Source organism: Planococcus citri, chromosome 5, assembly GCF_950023065.1.
Source record: "Planococcus citri chromosome 5, ihPlaCitr1.1, whole genome shotgun sequence".
In the NCBI taxonomy this organism is placed as follows: domain Eukaryota; kingdom Metazoa; phylum Arthropoda; class Insecta; order Hemiptera; family Pseudococcidae; genus Planococcus; species Planococcus citri.
In genome coordinates, this window is record NC_088681.1 from 14746199 (window position 1) to 14766671 (window position 20473).

General features: G+C 34.9%; 1 protein-coding gene across 1 annotated transcript in view; it reads left to right on the forward strand.

Moving 5' to 3' along the window:
• Nucleotides 1–20473, forward strand: part of LOC135847064 (acetylcholinesterase-like) — an 83043-nt gene that overhangs the window by 29417 nt on the left and 33153 nt on the right. The window contains exons 5-6 of the mRNA XM_065366460.1: nt 18253–18395; nt 18536–18688. Of these exons, the coding sequence (XP_065222532.1) occupies nt 18253–18395; nt 18536–18688 (296 nt within the window). The remainder of the gene's footprint in view (nt 1–18252; nt 18396–18535; nt 18689–20473) is intronic.

A 20473-nucleotide genomic window follows, 5' to 3' on the forward strand; every position in this document is an offset into this window, starting at 1 on the left:
TATATATATCTTGAACTATGGGATGGTCAGAAAAAATGTTTTGAATGGATAGCAGTGAACTTAGTGAGTCGCTTTTGGATTAAGAATTTTTTATTTTCTGATTGAATGGAAATTATATCTATTAGGCAATGTTTTATGGCAGTGAGTTCAGCAGTAAAAATTGAGGCACAGTTGTGAATTTTAAAACTGAGAACTTTGTCATTAATTGAGTAAGCATAACCAGTATGAATATTAGACATTTTTGAACCATCTGTGAAGCATAAGTTATATTCAGTATAGTTTGATAACAGTTCTAAGTAATGACTCTTGATTAATAATGGGGAGTGATCATGTTTTGGGTAGTTTCTTAAGTAAAATTCCATCTGTATAGGTTTGAGAGACCAAGGGGGATAAGATATTGGTTGATGTATTAGGTTTTTTAGGTCAATTTGTAGGTTGTTCATATTTTTGATAAATTCTGGGATTGGACTTGAAGTATGGAGGAAATGCTGAGAGCTGTAGACATTGAGTGACCTTTGAAGAGGGTGAGATGGATTATTTGCAACAGTTGTTAAGAATTTGTTTGTCATGAGAATTTTCCTAAAATCAGGAGGAAGCTCTGCAGCTTCGCAATAAATACTATCAATTGGAGACGAATAGAGAGCACCTATGCAGATGCGCAAGGAGGAATTTTGAACAGTTTTGAGAATGTTAGTAGTTTTATTTGACAGGTTTGTAAAGCATGGACTTCCATATTCAATTTTACTACGTATCAGAGCTTTGTACAAGTGAAGTAATAGTTGGCGTGATGGGTTATACTTTGGATTTTTAACAATTTTTAGTAAATTTAGACGTTTGTTAAGTTGAGCTTTTATGTTGAGAAAATGAGGCGTCCAAGTAAGTTTTTTATCAAAAGTAAGTCCAAGGAATTTAGTGGTTGGTTTAAAAACTAAAGGATGTCCATTGAATTCAAGGATAGGTTCTGGGTAGGTTTTATTTCTCTTGGTAAAAAGTATACAGTGAGTTTTAGATTCAGAAAATGTTAGTCCATTTGTTTCAGCCCATTTTTCAATACAATTTAGAGTTTTTTGGATCATTTCTGAGGCTAGTTTGATGTTATTTGAACGTATTGAAATGTTTATATCATCTGCAAAAATTCTTAAGGAAAGAGGTTGAGGAATAATACTACAGATATCATCAATTAGGAGTATAAATAGTATGGTGCTAAGCACAGAGCCTTGAGGGACTCCATTTTCAATATCAAAAAGTTCAGAGTATGTATTTTCAATTCTGACTCTAAAGGTACGATTTGATAAAATGTTTTGAATAAAGTAAGCTAAATGCCCTCGAATCCCTATAGAATGTATTTTTTGAAGTATTTTGTATCTCCATGCTTTGTCAAAAGCTTTTTCAAGATCAAAGAAGACTGAGAGTACAAATTCTTTATTTTGAAAGGCAGTATTGATTTCCTGTGTAAGACTAAAAAGATGGTCCAGAGTAGATCTTTTTTTCCGAAAGCCACTTTGAAAAGAACTGAGGGAATTTGTAGAGTCAATATACCAAGTAAGACGTTTCATAACCATTTTTTCTAGAATCTTACATGGGACAGAAGTTAAAGAAATAGGTCTGTAACTGGAGGGAAGGTGAACATTTTTCTCATGTTTAAGTATGGGAATGATAGTTGCAGTTTTCCATGTTTGAGGGAAGGAATCTGAAGACCAGATTATATTATAGAGGTTTAGTAAGCATTTTTACTGTAGTCAGAAAGATGTTTCAGCATATATGGATGAATATCATCTGGTCCAGGTGATGAATTTTTGATGTTGTGGTTTAAACAGTACAGTAGTTCGTTTATAGAGAAAGGTGCATTGTATGGTTCAAGGTTATCAGATGAAAAATCAAGTACTAAATTTTCAGTTTGGTTTTTGATTGTTTGAAAAGCTTCACTATAGGAACTTGTTGCTAAGACTTTAGAAAAAGATTGAGCCATGGTGTTAGTTATGTTATCTAATGAAGTAATAATGTCATTGTTGTGGAGAAGATATGAAATGTCAGATGGGACATAGCAGCCTTTTAATATTTGTATTTTGGTCCACATTTCTTTTATACTAGTACTGTGAGTGATATTCAACATGAATTTGGTCCAACTATCCCTTTGTTTTGATAGATATGTTCAGCGAGCAATTGCTCTTTTTTTCTTAAAGTCTATGAGATTGTCAGTATAGAAGGATATTTTTTGAACACAAGTCCTTTGTCGAAATCTTTTACTGAATTTTTCTCGAAAACCCTTCGTCGAATTCTTCACCAAAATTTTTCACAAATTCCTTAGCGAAAACTTTTGCTCAAATTTTTTGTCAAAGGAATTGTGAAGACTTTTGGCGAAAGATTCAACAAAAGATTCCAGCGAACGATTTGCAAAGGATTTGAAGAAAAATCGTTCGTTCAAATTTTTTGTCAAAAATCCTTCACAGGTCCTTCTCCAAAATCGTTTAAAAATTCTTCGCCAAAACCCTTTGCAAATTCTATGCTTTCCACCAGATTTCTTGGTAAATCCTCACCACCAATCCTTCGCCAAAGTTTTTTTTTTTTTTGCTGGGAATCATCCATAAAATCCTTATAAGAACTCTCCGAAAATTCGTTGACAAAATCCTTCGGCGAGTTATTCTCCAAGATCTTTCACAAATCTTTCAAAAAATCCTTCAACCAAATTTTTTGTCAGAAATCTTTTAAAAATCCTTCGCAAATTCTCATCAGAATCTTCGACCAAATCCTTCACCAAAATCTTTCAAAAATTATTTGGCAAAATCCTTTGCCAAATCTTTGCAAAAACCTTCACAAATTCTACGCCAATTCTTGGCCAAACTACTTCGAAAATCTTTCTGCAGAATCCTTAGCCAAATCGTTCATAGGTAAATTCCTGGAATTATTGACCAAAATCTTCGCGAAGTCTTCGACAAATTTCTCGCCACCCTCCCCCCCCTTCCACCTTTTCAAATCTCGTCCAAAATTCTTTAGAAAAATCTTTTACAAATTGTTTGCTACTAAATGGCGGCCATTTTGATTGATAGGTCAGCCGAAATCGCAGATTTTACATTCCAACATAGGACTTGAGCAAAATTTCTCAAACTGTACAAAGGTAGATAGAAAGATCAAGCAAAAATTTAGCATCTGTTAAAATTTCAAGTGCCAAAGTGCGTTTTTCGATTTTTGGTGAATTTTTGAAAATAAAATTTAGGCCAAAAATGAGAGAAAAAATCAAAATTTTACCAAATTGACCAACAAAGCTGAAATTTGGGATACACCCTATTTTCGACATGCCAAATCGAGCAGTTCTGGAGCCTCCAGTAGATTTTTGAAACTCGAAATTCCCACAAAATTTCACGAAAATGGAGTTGGAAAGCTGAAATTTATTTTGCAAACTAATTTCAATACGCTACGAAGTCAACTGCAGGGGGATTTCAAGTCGTTTTGGAGCCTCCGGCGACTTTTTGAAAATTCTTGGAGCCTCCATCAGATTTCTGAAACTTTAAATTTTCACAAAATTTCATCAAATGGAGATGGAAAGCTGAAATTTACTCTACTCTCCAATTTTAACACCCTCTGAAGACGACTTCTGGTGAGTTCAAATCATTTTAGAGTCTCCAGCGCCTTTTTAAAAATTACTGGAGCCTCCAGAATTCCAGTAGATTTTTGAAACTTTAAATTCCCGCAACATTTTACCAAATGCAGTTGGCAAGCTGAAATTTACTTCACAATCTAATTTCAATACGATATGAAGTCGACTACATGGTGGTTTCTAGTGGTATTAAATGGTTTTGAAGCTTCCAGCTACTTCTTGAAAATTTCAATTTTCCAAAAAACACCATAAGACCTCTCAAAAAGTGGCTGGAGGCTCCAAAACGACTTGAAATCCACCAGCAGACGACTTCGTAGCGTATTAAAATTAGTTTGCTGAATATATTTTGACTTTCTACATATCTCCGTTAGATGAAATTTTTAGGAAATTTAAAGTTTTAAAAATCTACTGGAAGCTCCAGTAGTTTTCAAAAAAACACTGGAAACTCCAAAACGACTTGAAATCCCCCTACAGTTGACTTCGTAGCGTATTGAAATTAGTTTGCAGAATAAATTTCAGCTTTCCAACTCCATTTTGGTGATATGTTGTGGGAATGTCGAGTTTCAAAAATCTGCTGGAGGCTCCAGAACTGCTCAAAACGATTTGAAACAGTTTCCAATCGATTTGGCATGTCGAAAATAGGGTGTATCCCAAATTTCAGCTTTGTTGGTCAATTTGGTAAAATTTTGATTTTTCCCTCATTTTTGGCCTTTTGATTTTCAAAAATTCACCAAAAATCGAAAAATGCACTTTGGCACTTGAAATTTTGACAGGTGATAAATTTTTGTTTGATCTTTCGATCTACCTTTGTACAGTCTGAAAAATTTTGTTCAAGTCCTATGTTGGAATGCAAAATCTGCGATTTCGGCTGACCTGTCAATCAAAATGGCCGCCATTTTGTAAGTAGGGCCACTCTTTTTTTTGAGTACAAGGGCTAGAAATGTCTCTTGGGACTCCCCCTTTAAGAAAAAAGTTGTCCCAGAGGATCGACGGGGGGGGGGGGTGCAATTTATCCTTAAGTGGGCTCCCTGACTATAAATTATCAAGTTGAACACCTCAAAAGAGAGTATGACATCGAATTTTCATCTGCTTAAATGAGTTTCCATGATTCACAATTAGGTACCACATTTAAAAAATCAATCATGAAAATTAAAATCTCCCCGAGAACTTGAGTTGAACTTGAATAGGTATTTTTTCTAAAAAAATCATGCTTACGAGTAGATGCAAAATAGTTTTTTTCATAATATTTTGGAAAAAAAATTGTAAGGAAACATTAGGAAGCCTTGAAGGGATTAGTTGGCAAGTAGGTATATTTTCAATAGCATTCAATTCTAAAAAAAAAACTTTCTTGACTACAATTAAATCAAATACCTGATTAAAATTCCATCACATTAGCAGAAAATTATACAGATACACATTGGCATCGTCGCTTCGATAAATCACATACCCACAACTAATAATAATTAGGAACTGTACACGTTAAAAGTTAAATTTTTCTCCATATTCCAACGATGAAGTTCGCCTCTAATCTAATCACCAATAGATCTACACGAACAACCAAAAATACCTGTTCGACGATATTTCGTACAAGAAAAAACCATTAACTATCCATTCACCCTAATTCGACAAATTCAAAACACCACAGTATGGAAAAAAAACTCGATCAGGCAATGTTTTTGCATCATACTCTCTCTCTCTGCCCCCCTCCCCCCATCAACAGTACGAATAAACATTGCCCAATTAATGCCTTCAATAAAAATAAAATTACAAGAGAAAAATACGCGTACTTTTTCAGTTTTCTAAATAAACATTAATTTTCATTTCGTACAAAAATTATTTAATATTCTCTCGTTCTTAAACCTCAATTTTCATTATTTCACTTTCTTTAACGACTTTTGAAACTTGCCCGAAAATGTCGGTGAATTAAAAACCGCAAGAAAATTACCCCTTCGATCCCTCATCCGAGTATATTCCCGCTAAGAAAGTGGTTAACCGCAACTAGACCCTATTATCTCGGCTACGTCGAGCTAGACGAGGTTATGGTATAATTTCATAAATAATACGCCGATCGCGAAACTTGCAACGAGTACAGCAGGTCGCTAAAAGTAGAAAAAAAAGGGTAGAGAAGAAAAAGGAGTGAGAGGCTCAAAGCAGACCGAACAATTGAAATAATATCAGACATCACGAATTGTTTTATTTACCCACAGACAATATAATTAATAATTTACATAGCATGCATGACCGTCTACAAAATGAGTTAGGTATATCTATGCTCTGATATAATGATTTCAATGATACCTATGTAAATACCAACCATGGTGCACATATCCACTTGTATTGGCAGACGTTAAAAAATGAACCCAGTTTATGCAAAGTCTTCTAGCTAATAATGATTTTTTCATATTTGCAACTTTTTTGCAATTCGAACAGGAAAAAGTTCGCCATAAGTTTCGAATTCTTCGACGAATTCGAGCATTTATTCGAGTAAAAAACACCAGCCTGAGTCACTTCACTCACCCTTTGCCTTCACGTATAGGAGGACTTTTTCCCAAACAAACCTTATCAGTTTTTTTGTTGTTTTTTTTTCACTCAGCCCTTCAAACATTCGTTTTAATATTCGTGCGGTTCTTGCGATTGTTTAATAGACGTTAACTCGGCAGGTGAGAATTGTTTCGTTTACCTTTAGTGTCTCGTGTTACATTGTATATTTATGTCGGCGTTAACGCGTCGTCAACGACGCAATCCCTGCTGCGTTTGATATACGCTGCTATCTTTCTTCCATGTAATTAGTTTTGCATACGCGGATGGCCGTAAAAAAAAAAGAATTCGAGATTCCGACGAGCGATGAGGTGCTCCGATGGGAACGTCGATGTGAATTTTGTTACTTTGAAATTCACTCCCTATGGCGTGTCTGTTTAGAAAGTGAATTATAGTATTTCACGGAAAAGAGTTTAACCTCGCCCTCGACCCATTCCGTATCCCTTATTGTTTTCGATACAGGATGAAAATCTGGAGTACATGTGAAAAAAAAGAGACAACAATTGGGATCGGATTCTAATATTGGATTTTTCGAAAACAGTGTATTGTTCAAAAGTAGGAACTTGTAATCAAAATTTTTCAAATATTGGGGGGAAAAGACGTATGCCATGGTATTGAACTTCCAAACGGATACTTTTTTCAGAGTCGTTCACTGCAGAACGGAGGTGGGGGGGATAAAAAAATTTCGAGCCCCTGAAAAATGATATGACTTATCAAATTATAGATTTTCAAAAGCCCTGATTCCGATTCTGGAAACCGTTTGGCACCAAAATCAATTCTCAGCTCTCTAGGAGGATGTTGAAGCCCAGAATTTTGAAAAATGCTGTAAAGGTGTAACTAAACATCCAGGTTTTTGAAAGTGATAAAATTTTCATTCTAATAAGTAATAACCAACTCCATATAGAGGCAAATCAAGGTTCAAAATGTTGGAAAAATTACAAAATTTCTGTAAAAATTAAACGTTTTTTGGGAAGTATAATTTTGATTTTGGGGTTCAAGTGGTTTTCATAATCAGAACGGATTTTACTTTGATAACAAAAGGCTCCTGCAGCTTATCATGTTTTTTCTATTGTATTTGTCTTGTTTATTGCTAGTGCGTCTTGATTTTTCGGCTCAACATTCAAAAGATGCTGATATCTTCCTAATTGTAGACAATTTGTTATAATAATACATAAAGTTTCCCAAAAAATCCTGTTTTTTGTTAAAATTGTCAGCATTGAACTTTGACCCATTGAGCTGTTCAGCTCATCTGGGAAACTGTAGAAGAATTGCTCACCGATGTGTCAAGTCTTCTCTTCAGTCTTCTCCTGCTCCTCCTGGCAGTTGGGAGTGTATTCTTTGACTTTTCGAGGGGACCGTTTGTCAGGCATTCTATCAACGTGTCTTCGTCATTTCTTTCTGTACTCTTTCTTCACCCATCCAATGATTGGCTCTGCTCCTAGCCAGGGCTGTAAGGAAATTTATGTTGGTAAATTACGGCGGCATTTTACTGTATTTTACGGTATTTTACCAAAAGTTTATTACCGTATTTTACCATAATTTACCAAAAAGCCAAATTGAACACTTTTTTTCCATCTTTCCTTCATAAATTTCCAAATTTCCATGGAAATTTTTGATTTGAAAGTTACCAAAAATTTTCCCCACATAAATTTCCAAAAAATGTCCATGAAAAATTTCCTATAATCTCTAATAGCACCTAAAACGGCTAAAACAGTAAACAGATGAAAATTTACTTCAGAGGCAGGTCAGAAGTTCAGAACTTTGAAGTCGAAACTATAAATAACTCTTCATATCCAAATTAGTAAAATACCATAAATACCGTAAAATACCGTATTTTACTGTATTTTACCAGCGAATAAATTACGGTAATTTAACAGCCCTGCTCCTAGCTCCTTCAGGATGTCTTCATTCCTTTTCCTATTGTGCCTTGTATATCCTACTGTGGCTCGCATGAATCTCATTTCCGCTGCAGTTATTCTGCTTTTTATATTCTTTCTCATTGTCCATGTTTTGCTTCCATCCAGCAGCATTGGTCTTGCCAGCTTAGTGTAGATTCTTATTGGAGTTTCGGCTCTGACTTTTCTTGGAAGGATGGCTCTATTTATCACCCTGCTTACTCTCAGGAATTTGTTGATCTCAAGTTGTGCATCAACCTCTTGTTCATAAGAACTGATGTCTAGCCCTTTTGGCTTGGTTTTCTGCCATTCTTTAATCATGTCGTCAAAGTAGATGTTGAACAGGCTACATGGCATTGGGCATCCCTATCTTACTCCTCTTTCAATCTTCTTTGCTTCCGCCCCACTGTGTTGACTTAATAAAGTGTAGCATACTCAGTGTCATCATCACCACTATCCTCTGTGACTGATGACGCATTTATTGATGCCGTTGGCTCTGTACTCAAACGTTTTGATCTGAAGTTTTTGAGTTCAACTTTACCTGAGCTCAGTCAGCATTGCTGATAATGACCATTTTTGCCACAGCTTTGACATGTGTTCTAGGCAGCTGGGCATTTTACATCAAATTTGTGACGTTCACAACCACAATGAATACAGTATTTTGAAGCATCAATTGTTATCACTGCATCGTTCCATGTGGAGGGAAGTACATACTTTGAGTAGAGTTGATGTTTCTGTTTCAGCTGATGATGTGATGATTGATGAATGTTGTAGTTGAGCTGACTCGAGTAGATTGGCTGTTTTTACAACATCATTGAATGTAGCATGTTCATCTGGATGTTTAGCAAAGATTTTTTTGAGCATTGACGAGTTGTTTGTGCCAACCAGGAATTGATCTCGCAATCTTTCATCCAATGTTATTCTGAATTTACAAGGCACTGCTTTTGAACATAGGTTTTCAACTAATTGAGGGATATTTTGCGTATTTTTTCTGGTGGTTTGGCTAAATTTTACTTGCTCTGACAGATAGTTAGTTATATGGTGATAGTAAGAGTCAAGAAATAGCACAATCAAGTCGTAAGTGAGCTCTGTTATTGGCTTTGGATCAAAGTGATCGCTTACCATTTGGTATTGATCTGCTCCAATGCTTTTCAATAGTAAATTGCGCTTTGCATCGATTTTGTCATCTAGTCCTTGTAGATTAATTTCTTGTTCAAACTGTTGTTTGTAATACACCATTCCTCTTGATTGCAGAGAGAATTCTGGGAAATGAAAATTTGAAATTTGTTGTTGTGTAGTAAAGGTGTTTGTCTGAAAGCATGGTGGAATAAAGCCAGCAGAAGGTGTCTCTTCATATGTTGGTGTCTTTGGCTGCTTATTTTTGAGTCTAGGAGCCATTATCTGGTGTCTGGTGTCTAGTTCGCGGACACAATTTTTTTTGTAAAAAGAATTATTTAAAACATTTTCCTCGTCGCCAAATGTAATAACTTCATCTGCTCATAAATAAGCACATATCACGTTGCTAGAGTTTTAATCATAACTACCATGTTGAACAGTGATACCAACTTAGATCTACCCAGTCTACCACAATTATTCTCTGTATACTGCAATGTTATACTCCCATCTCACTTCTCCATCAGCAGCTTCGTGTAGTATACTCCATCTATGCACAATCTTCCCTTTTGAAATCCATTTTTATATTCCAATATTATTGGCTCCACATGGCTCTCAATTCTACTCGCTAGCATCTTTGCAAGTATTTTGTAAGCGGAATTTAATAGGCTTATTCCACAGTAGTAGTCTCCTTTTTTGAAAATGGGTATTACGATTGCTGTATGGAAGTCTTTAGGTATGGTAGCACCTAATGATATTTTATTGTAGAAAGCTAGTAGTCTCTTCTTAATGGTTATTGTGGCGTTCTTAAATAAGTCTGTTGGTAACTTATCGCTGCCGGGGGCTTTTCCATTTCTGGAGCTTTTAAACGCTCCATCTAGCTCCTCCCAAGAAAATGGCTCCCCGATTGGTACATTTCTGGTGATATCTGACTACTCATTTCTGCAGTCAGAAATTGCCGTTTTGACAGTCAGATTCGCAGTCTGACTACAATCAACCAATCAGAAACAACTATTTTTTTTATATTCCAAGATGGCGCTGACTCGTCAGAAGACTGAGTGGACCGTTTTGGCAGTCAGAAAATACATTCTGACTGATATGTGGTCATATCCCTAGTTAGATGCACTGTCTAAAATGTTCTGCCAAAATTGCCCAAAAAAATCATTTTTTCACCAAAATTGCCGAAAAAGTCTCAGTTTTTTGTCAAAATTGTTAAAAAGTCCGGTTTTTTGCTTAAATTGTCAAAAATCTCCTTTTTTGCCTAAAATGTCAGAAAGAAGATTAATTTTCTGTTGAGGTGGAAAAAATTCTGATTTCACCAAAATTCCTCAAAAATCTTCAAAACAGTTCCCATTTTTCACCTAAAATTTCGAAAAATAATTTTTTTACACCAAAGTTGTCAGTATTACTGGAAAATGTGCCCTGAAATTTTATTTTATCACTGCAGACTTTTGTTTTAATCAACTGAGGTCGTCGATTCAGCTTTTCTACTCGACTGTAACTAAGTATATTTTCCATGAACTATTTCACAATTGCTCGTACCATAATATACTTACAAAATGATAGTAAAATCAAAACACGAATGCACCGATTAAATACAGCAAAAGTACACCGTGCGATTCATAAACACCGCCTCGTACTTAGAAAACCTTTTCTTTGTTCAAGTGGCAAAATAAACCACCGGATGGTACTTACAGGGAAGCGTTAACTTGGCGATATAATCCGATAACAAAACATAATCGGATTCTCTTTTCCATCATTTGATTATTAGTCGTCGAATTAAATGCATTGTCAGAACACTCTCGATTATAGATTTTCACTTTCAAAGGTGCTGGCTCTGGCAACGTAGAGGAGGGGTACGACCGGTACGTATTTGAGAGAGCATCGTGTTCGTATACTCGTACATTTGTATTTCTATTTAAAAGGAGCAAAGGATCAACTGACGGACGGGCCGAGAGGAATTTCTCTAAACGCACGTGTCAGGTTTGTGTTTTACAATTCCCAAGTACACGATATACTAGTACTACTACATGGACATGGAACACACCAACTCTGTACAAGAAGGTGTACGAAGAGGCTAGATAGAGAGAAAGGAGATGAAGAAGGTATATAAAATGGAAAAAAAAAGGAAGAGAAAAATAGCATAGTATACCGCCCTTTGTACACGAGCGCGCGGTTTAAAATACCCTACGTTATTTCCCTATAGTAATTAGTTTCGCCATAAAGTTAACCCTAAGCGGCTTAACACGCCGGTAATTACAGTTTTGAAAAATCACATGCATAATTTCATTTATGTAGCATAGCATACCTATATACATAAATGCGTATATACGTATATAATACACGTAGTAATATAGTACACTGGATGACCTATTTACTTAAACGATACACAGCCAGCTCATTTTCAAGGTAATGTTATCGATTGGCGTTAAAACGACAGGCCGACAGGTGTAAACGTCGACCGTTATCTCCGCACAAACGTGAAATCTTCCTTCTATACGAGTACCTACATTGTAACTACACTTTTGAAAATGGCCAGAGAGGAGGAAAAAAAAGACACACATATCACATTTGCTATAAATGAAGCGCGGTTTGCCGCATCAGATAGCATGTAAAGTGCTTCGATATCGATGGGCAGGTTAGAGTTGGTTTTTTTTTTTGGAGTTTTGCTTTTGCTTTATATTATATGTACGAGTAACAAACTCTAAAACTGTGGGTAGGTTTTTGTTTTTTTCCATTATAAATGTTATTCCGCATAGCATTGATTTTTTTAATCCAAATCGAGTCAATTACCCAGAGCTAAAGGTTAATCGATGCTGGATATAGGGTGTCCTGAAACTATTACGACTCGAGTAGAAATATATAACATTGACACGCTATGTAGGTACTATACGATAGTATAGCTCGTCATCGAAGAAGGGTTATCAGGCGAAAGTTGCAATTATACGGAATATACTTTTAACCTTTTTCCGTCCGATTTCGTACTGTAAATCACGAATCGATTGGCGAGGAATTTGAGACGACGACACGTGAATGGAATTGCAATCGGATAATGTGGTTTTTCGGATATTTTTATATTTATTTGAAAAAAAGAGAGAAAAGATTGTTATCTAAATTAGCGATAAGATGGAAATGAAGTAATGAAAGGTATTATTGAGCTCGTTCTATTCGGAAAATTGGCTAAAAATTTAGCATTGTGAAACACATTTTTTTTTCAAGTTAAATAGAAATCTATTCCTAATTTGTTTTTTTAAAAACTATTCTTGAAGTTTTTGACCTCATGGAACCCAATTTGGTAAAAAATTGATTTTGACCAAATTCACTAGAGACCATTTTGAGTTGAAAGTTATACTCAGAGAAATTTTTTTAGTTAGGAGGTGTCCCCTGGAGGGGAGAGAAGGGTTCACAAAGAGAAGGCATTTTCGTAAAAAATCACGTTTTAACAATTTTTTTTCTTTTTGGAATGCATCAATGCAGTCCTTGCTAATTTTTTTTCGGTCAGTTTTGCCATTTTAAAAATTTGAAGAAAATAGCCAAAAAAAATGATGAAATTTTTTCGATTCTTTTCAATCGGCAATAATGACAGAAAAATTAAGTAAAATTTCAAAAAACCATCATTCAAATTCTAAAAAATTTTTATAACTAAAAAAATCAGACTCCTCGCTTAAAAAATCACATTTTGGTCTCCTCTAAATAAATCAGATCTAAGAATTCATCAAAATTAGAAAATATGATAGGATAAACCCATAATTTTTTCTTAATGCTCTTTTACCAAGACTTAGTGATAGAAAAACTGCTTCGTTTTTGAGGTGGAAATCAAAAAATCCGTAGCAGTCTGCCTCTACGTAAGAGCCAAATTTTTGTACAAGGAACATTGTTGGCTTTTTAAACACAATGGTGATGTTTATCAGTTGAAAACATTCAAATAAAATGGTGACATGATGAGTGTTTTCAAACATAATGAAATTACAACTCCGCTGCAATGATATCCTACTGTTTGGTTTTTTCTTCACAAGCACAATGTTCTTTTATAGCACGTTCGTGGGGAGAGTTCTGAGGAGGACAATCGTCCCCCCGCGAAGAATGTGAAAATTTGGACCCTCTAGGTCAATTTGGAGGGGCTGTAGGTTTGGCTAAAGGTCGAAAAACATGTAAAATGGCCAAAAAAAATCCACATTTTTGACTCTGGACAAGGGTCAAATAGGTTTGGAAGGTTGAAACCTGCTAACGGCACTCCGCGTACATCCTCCCAATGTACTGTGAAAATCTGGACCCTCTAGGTCAATTTGGAGGGGCTGTACGTTTGGCTAAACGTCCAAAAACACGCAAAAATCCGCTATTTTGACCCTGGAGAGGGGTCAAATGGGGTTGGAAGGTTGAACCTTGCAAAAGGCACTCAAGTGGCACCATCCCACTGTATTCTGGACATTGGGGCTCCCTAGGTCAATTTTAATAGTGATTTGGGGTCAAAATAGGGTCAAAATCCGGTTTTTCCCACCTTAAATGGGGTGGGAATGACCTAGGAAGCTGAAATTTGGATATGTTGTTCACAATAGCGTTACTCACCAATGGTATGAATTTGGACCATTTTCATCAATTTGGGGCCGAGTTATGCTACTCCAAAAAAATGACCTTTCTGTAATTTTCAACTTTGAATTTCCAAACTGCAGGGGTCAATCCTAGCTCCCAAAAGAACTCCATTCCCCAAGTTTGACTTTATTTGATGGATTAGAACCGATTCCAGGTCATAAAATGTAAAAATCACCATTGTGCTGAAACTTATAAATTAAAAACTGCTGGCCTACCGCAAATAGCCCATTTTTTTACAAAAATTTGGCTAAAAAAAAAAAAAATTGGAGCTACATACAAATAAAGTGTCTTGCTCTGGAATTCAGGTTTACAGCATATTCTTGGTCTTCTGAAGAATTCTTGTGAAATGTTTTGATGAAGAATTCACGAATTATTTGGCAGAGTATTTTACTAAAGGATTCGAGAAGATTTTGATGAAAAATGTTAGCAAAGGATGTTTCGCAAATAATTCACCAAAATCTTCTACAAATCCATATCCTTCGATACAATCCTTCACCAATTTTTTTTTGTCAAAAACTACTCACTCACAAATTTTTGGTTATTATACTCACTTCGCAAATTTTTCACCGAGATTCCCGCCAAAATATTTTGTGAATTCTTTTCTTGAATCGTTGCCAGAATTAGTTGAATTTTGCTCAAATCCTCCACCAAAAATCCTTTGCAAGTTCTTCATCCTTCATTGCCAAAATCTTTGATAATTTTTTCGGCAAAAGTATTCATCATCAAAATGTTTTGCCAGCAATTTTTCACAAATTATTCTTCAAAATCCTTCGCCAAGTCCCTTCTGCAGATTTTTGGCTAAAATTTTAGCAAATTCGTCTCCGAATTTTTTGCTTGATAATCCTTTGTAAATTCTTTGCCAAAGTCCTTCTCCAAAATCTTTTGCCGGGTACTTCACAAATCCTTCATCAAAATTCTTCGTAGAATTCTTCACCAAAACTCTTCACAAATCCATTGACAAAAAATTTAGTCAGAAGATTTTGCTAAAAAAATTGTGGAAAATTCTGCTGAAGAATTTCACGAAGGATTTTGGCGAAAGATTCAGCAAAGGATTTCAGAAAAAAATGAACAATTCTTTGGAAAAACCTGTCTAACTTTTTGAAAATTTTTTCAAAACATTGATCTGCAAAAGCTGTGATAATTGTAGCCAATTATTCATAAATCCAAAAAGCACTAAAACACCCCCCCCCTCATCATTTTCCCCCAAGCATTTAGTCAACTTTTGAAAATTTGATCATTTTTTTTTAATTAAATTTTTTCAAAAAAGAAAATTTGCTCTAAATTTTAGATAAGATGGATCGATTTTTCAGAAGGAATCCATTTTTTCAAAATAAAGAAATGGATAAAACTTTAAGAAAAAAATGAATAAACTTTTGGAAAAACTTATCAATTCTTGCAAAAAAATGACCAATTATTCCCTGGGAAAACCTGACCAATTTCTTGGAAAAATATTTAACATTTTTGGAAAAAATATAGATCAAATTTTTTGGTAAAAGTTTTTTTTTTTGGGGGGGGGGGGGTGTTTATAATTACTGATTATTACACCCTACGTCAGATTATATTGAATTTGTCAGGATGTGTTTTTTAACAAGAGTAATAAATTTGTCTATTTCGGAGGGGCTGTCAGGGGGTTCAGATAAGCAAAATTGACATGAGGGCTTAAGGGCTTTTAGGTACAGATGGTTATGTGTGATTTTGGTGTGTCCAATTCTCAGTATTGTCAAGAAGATAACTTCTTCAAGTCTATTTAAATGGGAGAGGTTTTTCCAAGGATGAACTGATTTTTTATGTTGAAAGAGCTTGTTGGCTGTTTGTTGGGACCAGAATTTTTGCCAATTTATGTGTATATTTTGAGTGAGAAAAGATTTGATGTCGTCAGCTGTGATGATGGTAAGGGGGAAAGAGTAGTTGCAGATTTTGCATAAGTATCGACAATTTCTTTTCCAGTGATTCTTGATTTGCAAAAGCTTAGATAATTGTGGCCAGTTATTCACAAATCCAAACAATCACATCAAATTTCTGTTTTTTTTTTTTTTTTTTTTGTAAAATTCGGTTGTTTTTTCCTAAGAATATAATTGATCTAATCAATTTTTAAAAATTTAATCATTTTTTTTATTGGTTTTTTTAAAAAAATTACATAATTTTCGGAGAAATTCGCTCTAAATTTCAGATGAAATTGATCGATTTTGTAGAAGATATTCATTTTTTCAAAACAAAGAAATTGAATAAACTTTAAGAAAACATTGATAAGATTTTTGGAAAAACTGATCATTTCTTTAGAAACAACAGAAAAAACAATTCTTTGTAAAAACTTTACCAATTTTTTCCAAAAAATTGAATCTACTTTGTATGTTTCTGGAAAAATTAATCAATTTTTTAAGAAAAATTGACCGAATTTGTTCAGAAAAAATTCACCAAATTTGTGGGAAAAACACTCGAATGTATTGAAAAAATCTACCAAATTTTCACCACATTTTTTTTTTTAGAAAATTGACCAAAATTTCAGAAAAATTAGACCGAGATTTAAAAGAAAATTTATCGAAATTTCAGAAAAAATTTGATCAAATTATTGAAACAATGTTGATCAGCAATTTTTGGAAAAAACTGACCAAATTTTTATGAAAAAAGTGACTACATTTTCAGAAAATATTGACCAATTTTTTAGAAACAAATTCACCATTTATTGATCGATTTCTTAAAAACAAACATCAAATCAACATTGGATATTTGCTCAATTTTTGTACAACTTGGTTTTTTAAAATAGGTACCTAACTGAGTAACTGTATATTTTGTAAAAGTTAACTCAATTTTTCAGAATTTTAATCAGTTTATCATAACTTTTGTCAAATTATTAAAAGTTGAGCCAATTTTTTGAAAATTTAATCAACTGTTTGAAAAAGTATGATCGATTTTTTGTGACCGTATTTTTGAGAATTTAGTCGACTTTTTTGAAACTTTACAATCAATTCTTCGAATCTTTTAATCATTTTTTTGAAGTTTATGCATTAAAAAAGAAAGTGATCAAAATTTTTCTGCTTGCTGATTGGTCTAGAAAGCTGAAGTTGTTTCGCATTCAAAACCTGTCAATTTGTAGTCGAAATGAGCTTTTCAGAGGTACCCCTTCTCACCCCATTCAAGTTTTGGGAAAGTGAATTTTCAAACTTGAAAAAAAAAATCAATCGTGTGACTTGACTAAAACCTTAATTGACCCAGATAGGGCTGTAAATATGAAGATCTTCGACCTCGACCCTCTTCCTTAAAATAATTGATAAACTTTTTCGAGATTAATTTGAAAACGCTGGATCCATTTTTTATCATTCTGAGCATTCTGATACTTACACTTTGAGTACAAATTCAATTTTTTCCAAATGTTCAAGCTGAATGACATGAAGCATGTTTGCCCCTTTCCCTTCCCTTCTCCTTTTATCCTGTCATTTTGATTTCTACACCCTTTAATAGATACATTTTCTATTCAAAAACAATCATACTTTTCGAATCACCCTGTGCGAAAACACTCGCTGTCCAAATCGAATATTACAAAGATACAGACACTGAAATTACGTATCACATTTACCAGGTCCAGGAGTTGAATACAAATTACCTGCGTATAAATTCAGCAATCTCTCGTTTCATTTATCAAGTATCCAACTCGCGGGGGAGGACAGTCTAATTCGTGCAGGGCACTCTGTTATACAAACTATATAGCCATAGCCACACGATATTTCGCGCCTTATCCATATAGATAAACAGGTATATCTAAATATAGGTACTAGTTAATTCATCAATACGCTTACTTACTTACATATTTGGCATAAAATAATAAACACGACGCGAAAATTTCGTTCGTGGGTATAAACAAAGGAATAAGGGTTATAAGGGTTATATTCTCGGGCCTATTTTATATATGCTTATACCATAGAAGACAAATGCGGTGAAAGGATCGGGATCGGGATCGGGCCTTGGTTGATTAGGTATTCAGGTGGGATAATTATTCAAACACGAGATAGGTCTGCTGCGATAAGGAAAAATACCAGTTCCTTTATAATAATTGCGAGATTATCGATTCGGGCGTCTTGTGGCTTGGCTTGGCTCGGCTCGAGGTTTGCGAAACGGTCAAAAGCTGGTTACAAAGTTTTTAAAAACAATTAAATTAGACGATCGATGAATTTTCGAGTGTCTGCCTACCTGCCTACGTTACAAGTAAGTAAGTAAGTAAGTAGGTAGATAAGTAAATGAAAGAAAGAAGGGAAAAAGCACGAAGAAAAAAAATAGATAATATAAAAGAATGAAAAAAACCTCGAGTCAAGATTTCTCGCGGTTAATCGCGTTAATATAACGAGCTATAGCTGGGGTTATCTTTATGTACTTTTACGACGGGTTTTATTCGTTAATCGACATTATTTAAGATATTTTTATACGTGGCGCGATTTTTAATCAAATATTATACACGGTACGTGTGCTATGGCGAATTCACGTTTTCTTTTATTTTATTTTTCTCTCTCTGTTTCTCTCTGTCAACAGGTACTTTCTTTTTGCTGTACGATTTCATCGATTATTTCGACAAACACGATTCCAGTTCGTTAGTACGGGATAAATTCTTGGAGATTTTAAATACCATATTTAAGGATTTCACGCAGCTGGAAAGAGACGCTATTATATTTCAAGTAAATATTGACCAGTTGTTTTTTTTTTGCTCGTCGTTTTTTTCTACCTACCTATCTAACGTATATAGTACGAGTACGAGTACCTATCCTGTTCATGGATACAGAATATTGCCAACTTAATGGAGTTTTTCTCGTTTCAGTACACCGATTGGGAAAATATTAACGACGGTTACTTGAACCAAAAAGTACTCGGAGATTTAGTCGGCGATTACTTTTTCGTCTGTCCGACCAATTTGTTCTCGAATTTGTTCGCCGAACAAGGAGGAAAAGTGTACTATTATTTTTTCACTCAGGTAAGCTGCTCGTATGTACTACACCAGATCTGTGTAGATGTATATTTTTTTCCTGCTTTTGCTTTTTTTCCCTTCTGTACGGTTCGTCCTCATCGCGAATGTATCCGGATGAATTTATATTATCGGTTCGATTGAACTGGCGTTTATAAAAAATAAAAAATAAAATAGCATCTCTCGTATGTATGTATGAAGATTATAATGAAAAAGTTTATAGCACTTGCTGACATATGGTTCGTGTTCGTAAAGTTGAGCTTTTTACCTGTCATATGGTATTTTTTGTTGAGAAGTTATACCCGTATTTGGATTATGAATATGTATTGCTGTACAGTATACAGGGTGTCCTGTACTTTTTTTTCAGTTTTTTTGTTTTTGTTTTTTAAAAAAAAGTAGGTATGAGTGAAGGTGAAGCATGTGAGAAATTAAGTTTAAATCAAAAATCACTCCAAAAAAAAGAGTCAAAAATAGGTACAGAAAAAACATACCTATTACGTAGGTACCTGACATGTTCCTATGCAACTTGACTTAAAAAACGGAATTAAAAGAGACAATTTTTAAAAAAATATCAGAATTCAAAATAATCAAAATTTAGAAAAAGCGATAATTAATTCGAGTGAATTATTCACGAACAACTTCCAATTCAAGCGAATCGTTCACGAACGACTTCTAATTCGAGTGAATCATTCACGAACGACTCCTAATTTGAGTGAATCCCTTGCGAACGACTCCTAATTCGAGTGAATCATTCACGAACGACTCCTATTTTTGGCAAATCGTTAACGAACGACTTGAATCGTTCGTGAACGACTCCTGATTGGAGTGAATCGTTCGCGAACGACTCCTATTTTTGGCAAATCGTTAACGAGCGACTTGAATCGTTCGCGAACGACTCCTAATTCGAGTGAATCCCTTGCAAACGACTCCCAATTTGAAAGAATCGTTCACGAACGACTCCTAATTTGAATGAATGGTTCACAAACGACTGCTAATTCGAGTGAATCGTTTACGAACGACTTTTCCAGTCTGAGTGAATCGTTCACGAACGATTTCCAATTCGAGTGACCCATTCACAAACAACTCTTATTCTTGGCAAATCGCTAACGAACGACTCAAATCGTTCGCGAACGACTCCCAATTTGAGTGAATCCCTTGCGAACGACTTCTTATTCGAGTGAATCATCCACAAACGACTCCCAATTCGAGTGAATCCCTTGCAAACGACTCCCAATTTGAAAGAATCGTTCACGAACGACTCCTAATTCGAATGAATGGTTCACAAACGACTGCTAATTCGAGTAAATCATTTACGAACAACTTTCAATCTGAGTGAATCGTTCACGAACGATTTCCAATTCGAGTGACACATTCACAAACAACTCCTATTTTTGGTAAATCGCTAACGAACGACTTAAATCGTTCGCGAACGACTCCCAATTTGAGTGAATCCCTCGCGAACGACTCCTTATTCGAGTGAATCGCTTACAAACGACTCCTAATTCGAGTGAATCATTTACGAACGACTCCCATTTTCGGAAAATAGTTAACGAACGACTTCCAATTCGAGTAAATCATTCACAAACGACACCTAATTTTAGCAAATTGTGAACGAAGGACTTGAATCGTTCGCAAACGACTCCTAATTTGGATGAATCATTCCTGAACGACTGCTGATTCGAGTGAATCGTTTACGAACGACTTCCAAATCGAGTAAATCATTCACAAACGACGCCTAATTTTAATTTTGGCAAATCGCTCACGAACGAATTGAATCGTTCGCGAACGACTCAT